Source organism: Mastigoproctus giganteus, chromosome 13, assembly GCF_048544385.1.
Source record: "Mastigoproctus giganteus isolate SK-2022 chromosome 13, ASM4854438v1, whole genome shotgun sequence".
In the NCBI taxonomy this organism is placed as follows: domain Eukaryota; kingdom Metazoa; phylum Arthropoda; class Arachnida; order Uropygi; family Thelyphonidae; genus Mastigoproctus; species Mastigoproctus giganteus.
Window position 1 is genome coordinate 105898661 of NC_143587.1, and position 17101 is coordinate 105915761.

The following is a 17101-nucleotide window of genomic DNA, read 5'->3' on the forward strand; positions in this document are numbered from 1 at the left end:
ATCAGCTTATATAGAAGAAAAAAAGAAAATAGATGGCGACACAGGCGTTGCTAAATTAGCATATCGACCCATTACTATTGAATTATATTAAATGTTGACGAAAGTTAAATTATAATAAAATGAATAAATAATTAAGCATTCATTAGAGGCAGCAACTTGCAATTCCCCCAATTCCACACAGTGGTGTGGCTCTGCTCTAGAGTGCTGTCTGTTCTATAATTTATTTTTCGCTGCGTAAAGACCATCGCCGTGCAAATCCTCTGCATTGGTGGATCGATCGGAGGAGGGAGGGTGAATTGGTACTTCGATCTTGTACTCCACCGCCGTGCAAAACCTCTGCATTGGTGGATCGATCAGAGGAGGGAGGGTGAATTGGTACTTCGATCTTTTCACCATGGCGACGATTTGTATAGCGATTGAAATGCAGCGATTCCATGACCATTATTGGCCTCGTGGTCCTCTGTCGATATGGGGCAGGATGGTCAGTCTATTTTATTTTAATTTATTTTAAATTTGTTATCGTTTGGTAGATCCTTTAACCCTCTTTTGGTGATATTTCACGTCTTTCGGAACTGGTACCTCTCGGGGGGGGGGGGGTACCGCTAAATTAATATGTAATTGGCATTATCCTAAATTTTGTACAGTTTTTGTTAATTGGATTTAAAGTTCGAAATTATACAAGGGTTTCTGGGCTACTATTTATGTCTATTCTTTTTTTTCATTCGTTTGTTTATTTGGGTTATTTTTATGTTAATTTTCGCTCTACAGTTTTTGCCATACTACTGGCTTATGATTTATTTTATTTAATTTAAAATATTGGATGTATTTCAGCTTCATATGGAGGAATTGCATGTGGCTGCCTCTAATGAATGCTTAATTATTTATTTATTTATTCATTTTATTATAATTTAACTTATGTTAATATTCAATATAATTCAATGATAGTATATATATATATATATATATATATATATATACAGGACCATGCTATGTTATGGAGTAGGTGCATCATTGGTTTTGGAAGCCTCCCTTTCTCACGTTATAGCTATGTTATACCATTTAAGAAACAGTTTGGGGCTGAAGTGCATCACAACCAACACCCTCCTTCTCTTTTTGCATGGTCCTGTACCTGTATGTATTATTTATTTAATTTACAGTATATCACTAGTATTTGGAAAGATAATTATGATGAGGAGAAACAGATCTGCGTCTTTATTGGAGTATTATTTATTATTATTAATATTCTTAGCCATGTGGTGCAAGAAAACCTGAAAACCTTATGCTGCACCAGCCAAAAAAAAAAAAAAAAAAAATTCAGAATTACCCTGAGAGAGAGAGAAGGGAATCACCAAGAAAGAGAAGAATGATGATGATATCCAGCTCAGGACCCTGTGGGTAAACATTGGATCAGTGTTAAGTAGCAAGAAGTGACTGAATGTGTAAAACTCATTGAGAGTTGATACACAGCAGGTACATAATTTTAGTGATTGTAGTGCAAGTACAGGGTTGTGTATGCCATATATTTGAATCCATACAATACCACAAAATATGTTAATTTTCTTGTAGTTTCTTTCTTGTAAACTCTTCTGGTCCTATGTGGTTGTTTAGACAACCGCATAAGGTCAGAAGAAAAATTTATTTTATTTATCTTTGGGTTACTCCAATAGATTGTTTGAAACCCCATTGTGGCTGAGATGAAATGGAATGGTCACAGAAGCTTCATTTTGGAACCAGATGAATAAAGTATTGAAAGCTGAAGGCTGTGGGAGTAGAAGACCTGATATTCAAAGGACTTTGGAATTGAAACATTAAACTAGCTCAAGATAATTGTCACGTGAGCCTTAACAGATGATTGAACATCCATCCTTATTAATTTACAGGATTGTAGGTCCTGTAGGTTATATGCTCACTAATTACAGTGATTAATTAAGCTCACTTATTACCTGAGGAGGACCAATGTATTGGTCATCCTGAGGAATACAACATTCTGTAAGTGATAAAAAAAAAACCAGGATTATTAGTTATCACATTAGTATCCAGAGTTAACATAAACAAAGAAAACCATTACTACTTGGTCTTAGCTAAAAACTTCTGGTCATCTGCCTTAACCTGCCTAATTACTGTATCCTTCAGTGTCTTTGAGCTTTATAGCTCATAAACCTTTATTAAAAATGGGTAAAGGGGAAATTATTTCAGTTTTCTTAAGCTGTCATAGATTTTGGTCTTTAATTCAATCTCTTTAATTCTCTTATTAACAGGAGACTGCTGCTGCAATCTAGGAAGTATTAGCTGGGTTGCTAAACTGCTAGATTTTGGGGGATTCACTGACTAAAGGATTAACAGTAGCTGCAGAGAGAGGTGAAAGTGATTCTTGCACTGCTTCTAGTAGAATGAGCAGCTACCTGGAAAGCAGGTACTGTGGATTTCAAGGACTAGTGGAAGTCATCATGGAATAAGTAAATACATGGGCTGTGTTAGGATAACTAATAGTAAAAACGGGTGCACGTGTACTTGCATGTACACAAGTGCTACGATTATAGTAAATAAATTTGATGAATTTGAAGTGCTGGTCAAGACATCAAAGGCATATATTCTTGGGATATGAGAAACATGGTGTCACACAGATATAAGCAGAGCACAATTGGAATTTGGGGAGTACAATGTACAGGAAGGATAGAAGGAGATGAGGGATTATGCTGTTAGTTAAGAAACACATAAAATCTAATGAAGTGCATCCAGTTGACATAGATGGACAGTGCAATGTTGAGTCAGTTTGGTGTGACATAAGCACTGGGAAATCAAAAATGAGGATAGGAGTGTGTTATCAGCTTAATGACTCTGATGAGTAAAACAAGCAATTGTACAGAGAAATAGAGTGCGCCAGTAAATCAGAATATCTTATAATGGGAGATTAACTTCCCAGATATCGACTGGAACTTGTGAGTTGGTCACTTGCACACTAGCCAGACTTTTATGGATTTGTTGGATGATTGTTTTCTATAGCAGCATGTTCAAGAGGCAACCAGAGGGAGTAATACTCTTGATCTGATTATCAGCAGTGATTGAAGAATTTGCAGATAAAGGAACCACCAGGTTGCAGTGCTCACAGTGTACTGATGCGGGATTTACTTAAAGATGTCACTACCATCGGGAGTAAAGGGAAGGGTTTTTGCTTTCGTAAAGATTACAGTAGGACCAACTAATAATGTTACCAATAACAAATTCTAAATGGGAAGAATTCAAGGAATTAATTTAAGAAATACTGTTCATGATTTAGGCCTAAATGGATGTCAGGTGAATTAGTGAGACTCGTGGCAGAAAAGAAAAATTCATGGGATGCATATTAATTATCAGGCGACACAGAAGCATATGGTAGGATCATTCACCCCAGATAAATGATCCCATTCACACCAGGTGAATGGGATCATTTAACTGGGGTGAATGGGATCCAGTTATATTAAGTGAGACATCAAAGGAAGTAAGCAAACCTTTAGTCATAATTATAAGAGCATCCTTGGATTCATGGGAGGTTTCCACCGACTGGAAATGTTCAAATCTTTCCCCAATTCATAAAGGGAATCAAAGGGTGAAATGAGTAATTACAGACCTGTTACTTTAGCTTCTGCTCCATGGAAAATAATGGAGACACTGGTTAAAGAAGCATTGCAGGATCATCAAAACATGACTACCTATATAGTTTTCAGACACAACATGGGTTTGTTAGGGGAAAGTCTTGTCTGATCAATTTGATTGGATACAGTGATGATGTGGTCACAAGGCTGCAAAAAGTATTGATATCATATAATTGGGTTTCAGGAAAGCTTTTAATACTTTTGCACATTAGCATTAGCAGAGGCATATGATGCAAGAAGGCAAACTTATAGAGCATCAGCCAAAAAAAAAAAAAAATTCCCATTTACCGGGCATTAACGAACTAGCTTACACCACATTGCATAGTATCATGAACCTCACCCTGAGATCTCGTTATTCAATCAAATCAAATCAAACACATCCATAATAAATTAAGAAAATACCTTCACCCTAACGATTGGTCAATCTTGAAAACCACTATAAATTTTCATCCTGAAGCACTAGCTTTGGAAATTAGAGACTGTCGCAGAAATAAACTAAACAGGATATCCTGGATACCTGACATTCCACATGCTAATTATCCCAAAGCACCACTCTCAACTTGCAACACAGCTTCCCAGCTCTATGTCCCTAATCTCTCAAAAAGCACCCTAACCCGTAACCAAATTTTGCTTCTGTCCAAAGGCTTAAACTAATGTAGTTTAAGCTTGCAGTCATCCTTTTATAATTTACAAATTTGAACAACTTCTACAGACAATATAATACAGTTTTGCAAATATAAAATACCCTTTTATGATCGAGAATTTTTCAATATCACTTTAAAAAAAAGATATTCATACATAGTTAGGAGAGTGTTTAAATGTCTTGCAAGTTATTATTCATGTGATGTACTTAGACAGCAATATGTTGCTGTAGTGGGTTAATTGAACTATTTCTGCAGTGTTTTTCAAAGTTCATAAACAAGCCTAATAACAACAGTAACAGGTATAGAAAGAGGTTAAAGTGGTTGGGAGGGGGGTTATCATCATTGATCAGTGGACCATGAAAGTTAAACTTGTGGCTATAATTTTTTATTGAGAATGAAGAACACTGTATCAATGAGCTATTTTGTACAGATGGAAACAGGAAATGTCTCACCTTACTAAAAAATTAATTTTATTATAAGTAAATGTTTTGTTTAATAAAGTTACATTTGTATTTAAGTAATTTATTTTCTAAACAAAAGTGTAGTGCATTTTATTTTACTCTATTAAATATTTATTATATTTGATACCTAGAAGGAACTCCATCATGCACACACCAAAATAAAACCATACACCATTGTTGCCTTTTAGACTCGACATTACAAATAAATAGCATAATAATCTTTTTTAGGAAGTGCTACATTAAGGCAGTTTGCTGATAACCCTCCTAACATTAAAGATAAATGCCATATGAAAAGACATTTGTCCTTTGTTTTAAAAAATTTTTCATGTAAATCACTTATTGTGGAAATAGAGGATGCAAGTCCTGTGGATTTAATTAAATATCCTTATGTAAATGTTATTGTCTTTGAGTAACCCACAGTCTCATATTTTGCACTGTCAACCTGCCTGTTGTAGCGATTGAAATTTATAAGTCACACAAATCATTGTATAGTTTTGTGACTTTCATAAAGATTCATTACAGTTTTTTTTTTTTGCTCTTTTTGCTTTTATTTTTGCTCTTTGCTAAACACAGTTTTTTCTCTTTTTGTTCAATTACTTTTTTCTTTTTTATTTTATTTGCCTATAAGGAGTTCACTTATGTATCTGGGAATGGGATGCTACAGCTCCTACATCACCAGAGTCTCCATATATCCTAGAGACACTTCATGTGTAGTGTCCTCTGACTGAGAGGATACTACATCATTTCTTTATGCAATTCTCTTGTTCAGCACCTCATATATTTTGTAATCTTTTTTCCATTGACTGCTGGTATGTTATTTGCAAAAATTTTGAAATAGCATTGCTAGTACACTTAAACAAATGGGTTGGTTTATTTTTTATCATGTAAATCACTTATTGTAGAAATAATGAGGTGGGGAGAAAAGGCGAAAACCAAAACTTTCTGGTAGCTCCATGCACCTACTTAAAGGTTAAAAAAGAATAATATTAAAAACAAATATTAGGTGTTTGTTGTTTTATAGTATCACTTGATTTAACTAAGCAGAATCAATGGTAAAACAACCCTACATATGAATACTAATGACTTCATAAAAATAAGTCATGGTAATCTGCAGTACCTGATTTCTTCCTTCATTAATTATATTGTTCTTAATATTAATGAATGTTTGTTATTGGGTAATTAAACTTGTATTTTCTGATTAGTTATTACCGCCAGACATCAGGATGGAGCCATTCACAAGTCATCATCAAAAAGAAATTGCTCAAAGAGCTCTTCTGGAACATTTGTATTTAAGATTAAAGGAAGTGAACTTGCTGTCATGTATCCTTTTTCCTCCCACCTTTGTATGTATGTATGTGATATATCAATAATATTAATTTTTCTATAGAAGTAGTTCAAAAGTCCCAGACCATATGTGCTTAAAATTGATTATTGGTCCGTAAAATCTTATATAGTTTTCGATACTATCAACTAGTACTGATATTGCTGTGCATACAATATTTATGTGCAGGCGACCATATTGCTAATGATGCTATTTGGATGTGCAACTTTTTCAGGAGCTACTAAGTGGAACATTTTTTATTACTTAAAAATTATTGTATTTTTGTAACTTTTGTTTTAAAATTAGTAGTATAGTTATTGTTTGCAATTCTCTGAGTAAGTTGGTGAATTTATTTGTAATTTTTATTTGTAATTGCTTAAGAAGCCACAATCGACTTTTGCCACCATTGTTATAGTATTGATATATATGAGGTGCTACCCAAAAGTTCCTGAAATGTATTTCTAAAATAAATTAGACTCATCCTGGGTCTTATTCGCCACCTTTGAAGTAGTCCCTTTGAGAGCGTAAACACAGATCTCAGCACTTCTCCCATGATTTGAATGCATCCTGAAAGTCGTTCTTTGTCATAGTGTTTAGCACCTCTTGTGATTCGGTTTGGATATCCTCTACACTGTCAAATCTTCGACCCTTCAGCTTGATTTTTCATCAAGATTTCCTTTTAAATACAATTTAATTGATTATTTTACCATACTATACATAACTACTAAGCTAATGCAGTAATATGTTCTCCTCTATATAGTTGTACGTTATACCTTAGCTATCAAGTTCGAGATATATGCTGTTAAGTTACACTATACTTTAATATTCACAATGTTAAATTAGTTATATCCTTAGCATTAATACAAAAGATATATGCCCAGAAAGTGATTAAAACCTTCAAACTACTTATTTATTACAATTAAAACCCTACTATTCTTCTGTGCTACTAGTTACATGCTACAATATTCGCGACCGAAACTCAGATACAATAGCAGCATGAGTAGTGAGTCTTAACTTATAAAATCATTGCCAAATTTAAAAAATAAGCTATTGAATGCTACTAAACCTATTTAATCTGTTTGTAAAACACAAATTAATATGTTAATTAATCAAAAATACGATAAAATGTGTGAGAAAAATTTATCATTTACAGGAGCTCAAAAAGTCTGTCTTCACAAAGTTACAAAGTATTTGGATGCAAATAATATTTCTGTTATTATTTACTTAGATCTTAAAAAGCTTTTGACATAGTTCTATACAAACATCTTGTGCAAAAGTTAGAGAAATGTGAAATTTGAAGAAGTTTGCTACATTGTATAAATGGAAGGCTAACTGGTGGTAGATAGAGGCATTATAAACAGTCAAGTGCTCTGAATAGACCATGCTATGGGCAGAGTCCCTCTAGAGTTTTGTGCATGGACCATTGTTTTTTGTTAATGATATTGCAAGTTTTGTGTCTAAATTTGCTAGTAAAATTCAGCAGAATTGTTAATCAGAACGACAGCATGTTCTTGCTGCAGCAAGACAAACAATTGAAAAAATGAAAATTAAGCTTTAGCATTAGTATATCCAAGGTTCTATATCTGGTAGATTAGCATGCCTGTTGAAGATGATAATAATCCAGAAGTCATAATACAGTTCAACTAAGTCTAGCAACATGTAATATAGCGTCTAGGATAGCACATGGAGTGTGATATAACATATACACTGGGTTCAAAGAAAGTGCATCACCCCTTAAAATTGCAATTGTCGTCCAAATAACGTAAATATATGGCAATATTTCTTACAGATTGCATCAGATAAGATTGATACGCGCAGGTGATGGTGTAATATTGAATCAGCTGTTACTTTCAGCTATATAAACACGCTCTGCAAGAGTTGCAGTCATTCATTGCTTGTGTTAGGATGGCGAGTTATGTGCAGTTGGTGCCACGAAAAAAGAGTGCTGTTGTTGCTTTACGTGAGGAAGAATGTTCTTCCCATCATATTACTTATAGTGTCTTGTTATCAGTCGACAATGAGTAGATTTCTTTCCACACTCAAGAATTTTGGTTCTGCTTATAGGAAAAAAGCATAAAGCTTCTTCGTCTGAGCTGAAAAAGAATGGCAAGAACATACAGGAATGGTAGCAAGTGCAGTAACAGTCAGAAGACGCCTCTTCAAAAATGGACTTGTAGCCCTTCGTCCTAAGAAGAAAGCCTCCTCATGCAAAAAACGAAAAAGGCCCAATTAATTTGGTGTAAGGAGCATGTCAAATGGACCCCTAAGCAGTGGAAGTCAATTATTTTCTCGAATGAGAAGAAATTCAACCTGCATGGCTCTGATGGGAGACAAACAATTCGCTGTAGATGTGGTGAAGAATACCATCCAAACTGTATGGTGTCTACAGCGAAATTCCCTACCAGCCAAATGATATGGGGGTGCATTTTGTATCACAGAGTAGGCCCTCTGCAATTTATAAAAGGTTCCATAAATGCCAATGGATACGTTGCTATATTGGAAGGCGAATTGCTGCCAACCATTAGAGACCATTTCAACCTCCCAAGTAACTGCATCTTTCAGGACGACTCTGCTCCTTGTCATCAGGTGAAAAGTGTAAGTATGCACTTCTGGGTGCATACTTACACTGTAGTTTAGCTTCATTTCTACAGTAGAGGTTTGACAGTAATGTGTTTATATTTGTTACAGATGAAAAAAAGGTTGGAAGAAGGGTCCATTACAACTCTTGGCTGGCCAGGAAACAGCCCGGACCTGAATTCTATAGAGAACTGTTGGCATCATGTGGAATCTGCAGTTGCTAGAAAGAAACCAAAGACCCTTCGAGAACTTCAGGAAGCCATATTCATGTTTGGAACCATGAACTATCAGTTGATTATCTTCTGAAATTGACTTGTCAATGCCTCAACAGTGTGTTGCTGTATCAGGGCCAGAGGCAGTTCAACTAAATATTAGTTTGCACCTGGGGAACTTTTCATTTTGTTTTCCATTTAAAGTGAAAAATTGAAGCAAATTGAGGGCTTCTGATAACATTTCAGCCATAATTGTTGTGTTTAGCAAAACTGTTGTATAAAGGTTGCAAATGCTCATTCTTCAGTATTCTTTATGCTTTCCTACTCCCCCTATATTTTTATTTCTTGTGAGCCATTAATTTATCGAACACAATATTCAAGATGCTCCTTTTCTGCTTTAAAACACTTTTCTCGCCTATACAAAGTTTAGCGGCTATTTACCTCTGCTTTGCTAGCTTGTTATTTCTATCCTGCGATGCATTACTTCACTTGTTTAACCTCTACTCCAATTTACATTCGTTATTTAATTTTATTTTACTACTTCTCTAACTTAGCTTCCAACTTTTGACACATGGGGTAGCTAGCTTAATTTAATTTTAATTACTTAATTTTTCCAATTTCTTACACTTGGGGTCACCAGCTTAAACCATATATACTTTAGCTCACCTTTAATTGAAACTTTTTACTACAGCAGTACAGATCGTCGTGACCTACACGACCCTAGTAAGTTATCCTATTTCTTTTTACTTTTTAATCTTTACTTCCAGCCTCTGTCGGGTCAGCCAATATGCATGCCTTATGATTTAAAATAAAATTTTAACCTTGATATACTTTACCGACTTTTCATGTATACCCCGTGCTGTGTATATTTCATGTCGAAAACAGAGGCTTTACTTACTTATTGCCATTTCTTCCTTTGATTTCAGCGGCTGGCCCCCTTTGAAGGCGCTGAAGTCACAGGATGAACGACATTAAGTAATTCTTATTACCTAATAATTCGTGTTTGGAACCATGAACTATCAGTTGATTATCTTCAGAAATTGATCTTGTCAATGCCTCGACGGTGTGCTGCTGTCATCAGGGCCAGAGGCGGTTCAACTAAATATTAGTTTGCACCTGAGGAACTTTCATTTTGTTTTCCATTTAAAATGATAAACTGAAGCAAATTGTGAGGGCTTCTGATAACATTTCAGCCATAATTGTCGTTTTTAGCAAAATTGTTGTATAAAGGTTGCAAATGCTCATTTTGGAATATTTTGAGAGCATCTGTCAAATATTATTTAGCTTTGCCTTAACTATTAATAAATATCTTTTGTTTATATTTCTATTTGTGATGCTAGTCATTAATGTAACATACCATCGCGAAAAAGGGTTAGAAATGTGAAATTCCTAGGTGATGCACTTTCTTTGAACACCCAGTGTATTAGTGATATAATGTAATTTTGCCCATACAGATAAAAAGACAATTATCCCACTATGCAAATCAGCCAGGAAACCACATTTGGAATACTGTATGCAGTTCTGGAGACTTCTTTTCAATAAAAATATTGACTTGCTTGAAAGAGTAAAAAAGGATGGCAGTGAGACTAGTTGTAGATTAATGAAATATTCTTACACCGAGAAACTCCTTTGTTCCAGTTATTTGAGCTGCAAATGTTTTTCAGCCTTCTCTCATGAAGGTAATGTACGGTGTGTGCCTTTTGTATGCAGTAACACAGAAATCAGTGTGCGGCCAAATCACAGTTTTTTGGGAGAAGATCCCATTAAAAATCCTTCTACCTAGCTAAATACTGGATACTGAATGTTATTATTAGCTCTGAAGCCAACATTTTTTTATAATCATTTTTAATTAATTAAAGTTTTGTAAAATAATATTTAATTTTTTACTGATTGAGATGATGATGCAGCACTCGGCCATTGTATACAAACATACTCATAACTGCAGCATGTAATTGTTGGATACAGTTATATTGTGTATTATTAAATTATCAGCCTTATATAATGCTGTGAAAAATCTGTATTTAAAAATTAAATAGTTGTATTGAATACTTTATTTTATATTTTTGTACTTTGTATATCTCTTAACATTACTACTAGATTTAATAGAGGGGTCCTTATTTTTATTATGGCGTCACTTAGAATATTTCCTGTTTTATTGTACTGTTGGAGATAACATATCTATTAAACACAGGACCACACCTACTCCTATGCGTCGATTAAACAGTAAGTATAAGTAGTGTCTCTCTCTCTATATATATATATATATATATATATAGGGTATCTCAAAAATATTGGTACAAACGTTTAGGGGAGGTAGGTAACATCTAAAGGAATGTGAATCGCATAGGAACCCATAACCAGAAACGTCATTGTAAGTCAGTGCACGGTGCTGTTCATCAGTTCGCGAGAGGGAAAATTTCTGGTTTACTCATTCAAGCAGTAGTCGCCGCACTAAGAGCATGCATCGATGTACGAACTGTGAGCTGGCAGACATGCACCTAGTGTATGGATTAGCAGAGGGCAATGGACGAGCTGCTCAACGAATTTATGGAGAATGCTTCCCAGATAGACATGTACCGGACCACCATTTGTTTGCGCATGTGCATCAAAATTTGTGTGGTTATGGGTCATTTTGAGATAAAAGGAGTAGTGCGGGCAGACCACTTTCGACACGAACTCCCGCCATGGAAGAAAGTGTGTTGAATGCCGTCCAGAATAATCCTACTACCAGCACACGTGCCGTTGCCTCTGCCTTAGAAGTGTCTCGTTGCAGTGTACAGCGTGTCTGGCATGACGATTCCTTGCACCCCTTTCATCTCCAAAGGGTTCAGTTACTTCTCCCCCAAGATCATCCTGCACGTGTGGCTTTTGCGCAGTGGTTTCTCCAAGAAAGTGTTCAAGACTTGAATTTTCCAGCCTATGTTTTGGTCACGGATGAGGCTTATTTCACTCGGGAAGGCTTATTCAATCAGCACAATGCTGATGTGTGGGCAGGTATGGTCGGTGACTGCTTAGTCGGCCCATACCTGTTACCATCCCGCATGAACTCCGCTAAATATCGGATCTTTCTTGAACAAGTTCTACCAGGGTTACTTGACGATGTTCCAGCAAATGTGAGACGCAACATTGGTTTCAACATGACGGGGTGCCTGACCATTATGGAAGGTGTTTTCGTGACCATTTGAACCAGGCATTTTGGGCGTCGATGGATTGGCCCTGGTGGAGCCGTTGCCTGGCCCCCACACTCACCTGATTTATCGAACCTTGATTTCTTTCTGTGGGGGCCTTCAAATCTATCGTGTATGAATCGCCTGTGGAGACGGAAATGGATCTCATCTGCGATGCTGCTACTGTCAAAGAAACTCCAGGTGTGTTCGACCGTGTCCACCAATCCATGCTGCGTCGGTGTCACGCATGCATCGCGTCTCATGGTGGAACCTTCGAGCATCTGTTGTAACATCATGAAATGCATCCATCTCGTACTCCATTGTTAATATTATGTCAAATAAATGTTTGCCACTAATTACTGTCTTGTGTCATTTCTGCTTCTTGTGCCTCTGCTACCACTTTCTCATGACGTTTCCGGTTATGGGTTCCTATGTGATTCACATTCCTTTAGATGTTGCCTACCGCCCCTAAACGTTTGTACCAATATTTTTGAGACACCCTGTATATATATATAACTTAAGTATTGAAATAAAAATATTACCAAAAGTATGTTTTTGGAAATGTCTGAATTCAGTATCATGTTCAAGATTATCTGCTTTCTTGCCAGACTTGTTATTATAAGTATTAATATCGGAACGATGAAGGTTCATTCTGATATGTAGATTATTGCTAGTTTGACCAATATATTTAACATTGCAAGTATGACAAGTAATCATATATATAACATTATTCATTTTACAGAATATTTGTGAATTTATATTAATTGTAGCATGATTTGGATGCATATAGGGGCAAGTAAGACATAATTTGTTATTACAAGGTTGAAATTTAAGAAATGGTAATTGGATATTAGTGCCAGAAGCATTATATGCTAAATTGCTCTGTAAAGTGTGTGTGATATTTGTGTATGTGTCAATGTATTAACATGGTTAGGATTACTATCCAGGGCAACAATAGTATCCTTGGTCACTTTTATCCTACTCTGCCGATGTAGTATTTTATTATTACAGTTTTAAGTAGCATAATAAGAACAAAGTTAAAATGTCAAAATATAATATAAAATAAAATATAATATATATAAAACCCAAAATGTGCAATCATAAAATCCATGAAGGTAAAATTAAGAAAGATCAATGAAGGTAAAATTAAGAAAAAGAAATATAATAGAAAAAGCAATCTTAGGTAGTGCATACGAAAAACCTAAGCAAAGCTTTTGTATATATTTATATTAGTAATAAAAAAGAAAGTTAATAATTATAACGACTGTAACTAATATTTATGTGTCAATGCAGTTGCAGAGCAATCATGCATTACAACCATAATGTGTATAAAATATTGAGGATAATAATAGAAAATAATAGAAGAGGTAAATCAATCAAATAATACCATTCAGGGATTTAGCAAAACGCTAAGGATTTAAAAAAATATATATATTATTGCTTTTTACCCACAATCCAGATGACTTCAACTGGAACCAACCACCCAGACTGAAGGCAAAAAATGACAAGAAGTTCTCTGTTTCTGTAGTGATCAATATATGCTAAGTAATGGTTAAAATTAAAAATGGTTAGAAAAGTTTAGAAATTTTAGAATCAAAAGTAAGAAAATATAAGTAAATTATAAATGTAAGCATATATTAATCATCGTTGACCCGACAGAGAATGTAATTTAATGATTACAATAAGATTAAATATATAATACATACTACATATCTACCGTATCCAGGACATAATATAGTAACGATAATAGTCGTCAAGATAATATGTGGTGCCCCTTATGTGATGGATATGGTAAAAATAAATAAAAATAAATAATTAATTAATTAACCAATCAAATTTAAGTTAATGCAAAGAGAAACAGCAGATAGTAAGAAGAAAAACTAAAGGAGTAGGAATAATAGAACCTGAACTCCATAAAGGCGAAAAATAGTGGTATAGATAAGAAATAGTTTCTCCTACGTCCTCGGATTGCCCTAATAATTTCGGAGAAATAAAAATAAAGAGTGTAGGACAACTTAAAGACGATATAAGTTGTGGCTCGGGTATGCCCAAGATGGCAAACCCATTCCTAAAGTAGGACCTTGGGCTGAATTTGCATGTTACGTCAGCGTGAACTTAAGTAAACTTAAATGAATTTAACTATGTAAAAAAAAAAAAAAAAAAAAGATACACTGTAATTTGCAAGCCGGTGGGTACAAGTTTTCTACGCCGTAAGACACCAAGAAAGCAAAGTGTATCCTATGCCATATATACATGGCACTAAATACTTACGGCATAGAAAACTTGTATCCACTGGCTTGCAAATTACAGTGTATCATTTTTTTTTTTTTTTTTTTTTACATAGTTAAATTCATGTAAATTTACTTAAGTTCACGCTGAAGTAACATGCAAATTCAGCCCAGGGTCCTACTATAGGAATGAGTTTGCGATCCCGGGCATACCCGAGCCACAACATATCTTGTATTGTCTTTAAGCTGTCCTACACTTTATTTTTATTTCTCCGAAATTATTAGGGCAATCCGAGGACGTAGGAGAAACTATTTCTTATCTATACCACTATTTTTCGCCTTTATGGAGTTCAGGTTCTATTATTCCTACTCCTTTAGTTTTTCTTTGCGTTAACTTAAATTTGATTGGTTAATTAATTATTTTTATTTATTTTTACCATATCCATCACAGGGGGCACCACATTATCTTGATGACTATTATCATTACTATATTATGTCCTGGATACAGTAGATATGTAGTATGAATTAAATATTATATATTTAATCTTATTGTAATCGTTAAATTACGTTCGGTCAACGATGATTAATATATGCTTACATTTATAATTTATTTATAATTTACTTATATTTTCTTACTTTTGTTTCTAAAATTTCCTAACCATTTTTAATTACTATATTTGGTTTATATTTAAATTACTTAGCATATATTGATCATTACAGAAACTTGTCGTTTTTTGCCTTCAGTTTGGGTGGGTGGCCCCAGTTTGAAGTCATCTGGATTGTGGATAAAAAGCGATAATATTTTTTTTTTTTTTAAATCCTTAGCAGTTTCCTAAATCCCTGAATGGTATTATTTGATTGATTTACCTTTTCTATTATTTTCTATTATTATCCTCAATATTTTATATATATATGAAGTTATGTAAAAGAATATAAGAAAGAGAAAGAATTGCAGAACAGATTAATGCCATCAAATTTATGATTGTATATTACATCTGTCTGTATATAACAATATTTCAGTTAATTATAATACCAACTAGATAAATTGGACAAAAGTATTAGGTGTGAAAGCTATACTCATTAGCTCAAAGTGCCAAATTTAATTAAACCAGGTTGGACTTCTTTGTTGTACCCTATAAATAAACACATATAATAAAATAAAAGTAAAATAAAAATATAAATAAAATGAAATAGAAAAAAGTAAAATATTAATATAGCTAATTATAGATATATGGTTACATTGAATGGAATGTTAACATGGGCTAGCTCCACTCAATATATCCCATTAATAATTAGCTGAAACTATCTGTTTCTGTTTGCCATTTGCCAGTTTTTCTATGTTCAAGTATACTGAATTTACTGTAAATTAGAAGAGATTTTAGAATACCTAATTACATCAAATATCACTACATACTATAATACCAGGAACCTTACTAAAAGATCAGGCAGTTATGCTCCCGGTAAATCCCAAGTATCTATATAAAATGCTGTTTCTATGCTTTTCCTTTTTGCTTGCTAACTCTTTAATTTTTTATACCTCAAAATCTATTAGAGCAATTGAAGGGAGATTGAGGTCTATTACTATCCTTAATCCTCTTCATATTTGCCTTAATTTTTAGGCATAAGCCTTCCTTTTCATAAATAAATAGTTGGTACTCATATATATTATTCATTTTTCACTTCCATTATTATTAATTTTCACTACTGTCTGTAGGGCTAGCAGTTATTCTGCCAGTTTTCTGCTAAATTTAAGGTATATTAAAGTAATTAAGCCAATTTGATTATATATTTACAGCAAATTCTCAGTATACTTGAACATAGAAAAACTGGCAAAAAACAGAAACAGATAGCTTTAGCCAATTATTGATAGGATATATTGTGTGGAGCTAGCCCTTGTTAACGTTCCATTCAATGTAACCATATATCTATAATTACCTATATTATCATTTTACTTTTATTATTTCATTTTATTTTTATTTTATTTTATTTTATGTGTTTATTTATAGAGTACAACAAAGAAGTCCAATTTGGGTTAATTAAATTTGGCACTTTGAGCTAATGAATATAGCTTTCACCCCTAATACTTTTGTCCAATTTATCTAGTTGGTATTATAATTAACTAAAATATTGTTATATATATAAATTCTTAATTGATGATGAAAGATTTTAAAATAGGAATGATTTTTCTGAGTAAAGTGACACCCTCTCCAGCTGAATTCCTTGGAATAGACAAACACACAAACTCGGTTATTTAACATATCAAATTACTGGTGAAGAGAATTAAAAAGAGATTTTATTCATTTTAAGCTATGAATTATCACTCTTGAGAAAGGGAGGAAACAATTCAGTAGTCTTGTTGAATAAGATAATCCATCCCCATATTACATCTTCAAGCACTAATGATGTAGAACAACATAGTTATAATTCATCTAGATCCATCTAGTTATATAAAAATAAAACCATATGTAGAGTGTCAAAGAAACACTATATATGTCAGAAGCAGTCATCTTGAGTTGCAGTACGGTGCTTGTGGAATTTCAAAAAAAAAATTCATTGTCATACAGTCAGCGATGCTACAATGAACAGTTTTTATCAGTAAAATCAGGATGCTACAGTGAATGCAGAGGAATACTATTGGCCGGTGTAGCACATGCATGTGCATGATATGTTGATTAGAGCGTTTCCCGCTTTGATTACAGCATCAGTTATCATCTTTGTTATCATTTGTAGGGTTCAGTTATCTGCCCTTTACCAGTGAAAATATTTTTTTAAATTATTCTGCTATATAATTTTAGCCATGAGCCGGCAAAATAGAGTGAGAAAGCTCTTAGAGCTCTGAGCTGGCAAAATAGAGTGAGA

General features: G+C 34.0%; 1 protein-coding gene across 2 annotated transcripts in view; it reads left to right on the top strand.

The window, feature by feature from the left end:
- Positions 1-17101, top strand: part of Nup205 (nuclear pore complex protein Nup205) — a 738550-nt gene that overhangs the window by 679867 nt on the left and 41582 nt on the right. For both annotated transcript variants that reach the window (XM_090387115.1, XM_090387116.1), the window contains exons 37-38: positions 5940-6057; positions 10945-11070. In XM_090387115.1, the coding sequence (XP_090243241.1) occupies positions 5940-6057; positions 10945-11070 (244 nt within the window). The remainder of the gene's footprint in view (positions 1-5939; positions 6058-10944; positions 11071-17101) is intronic.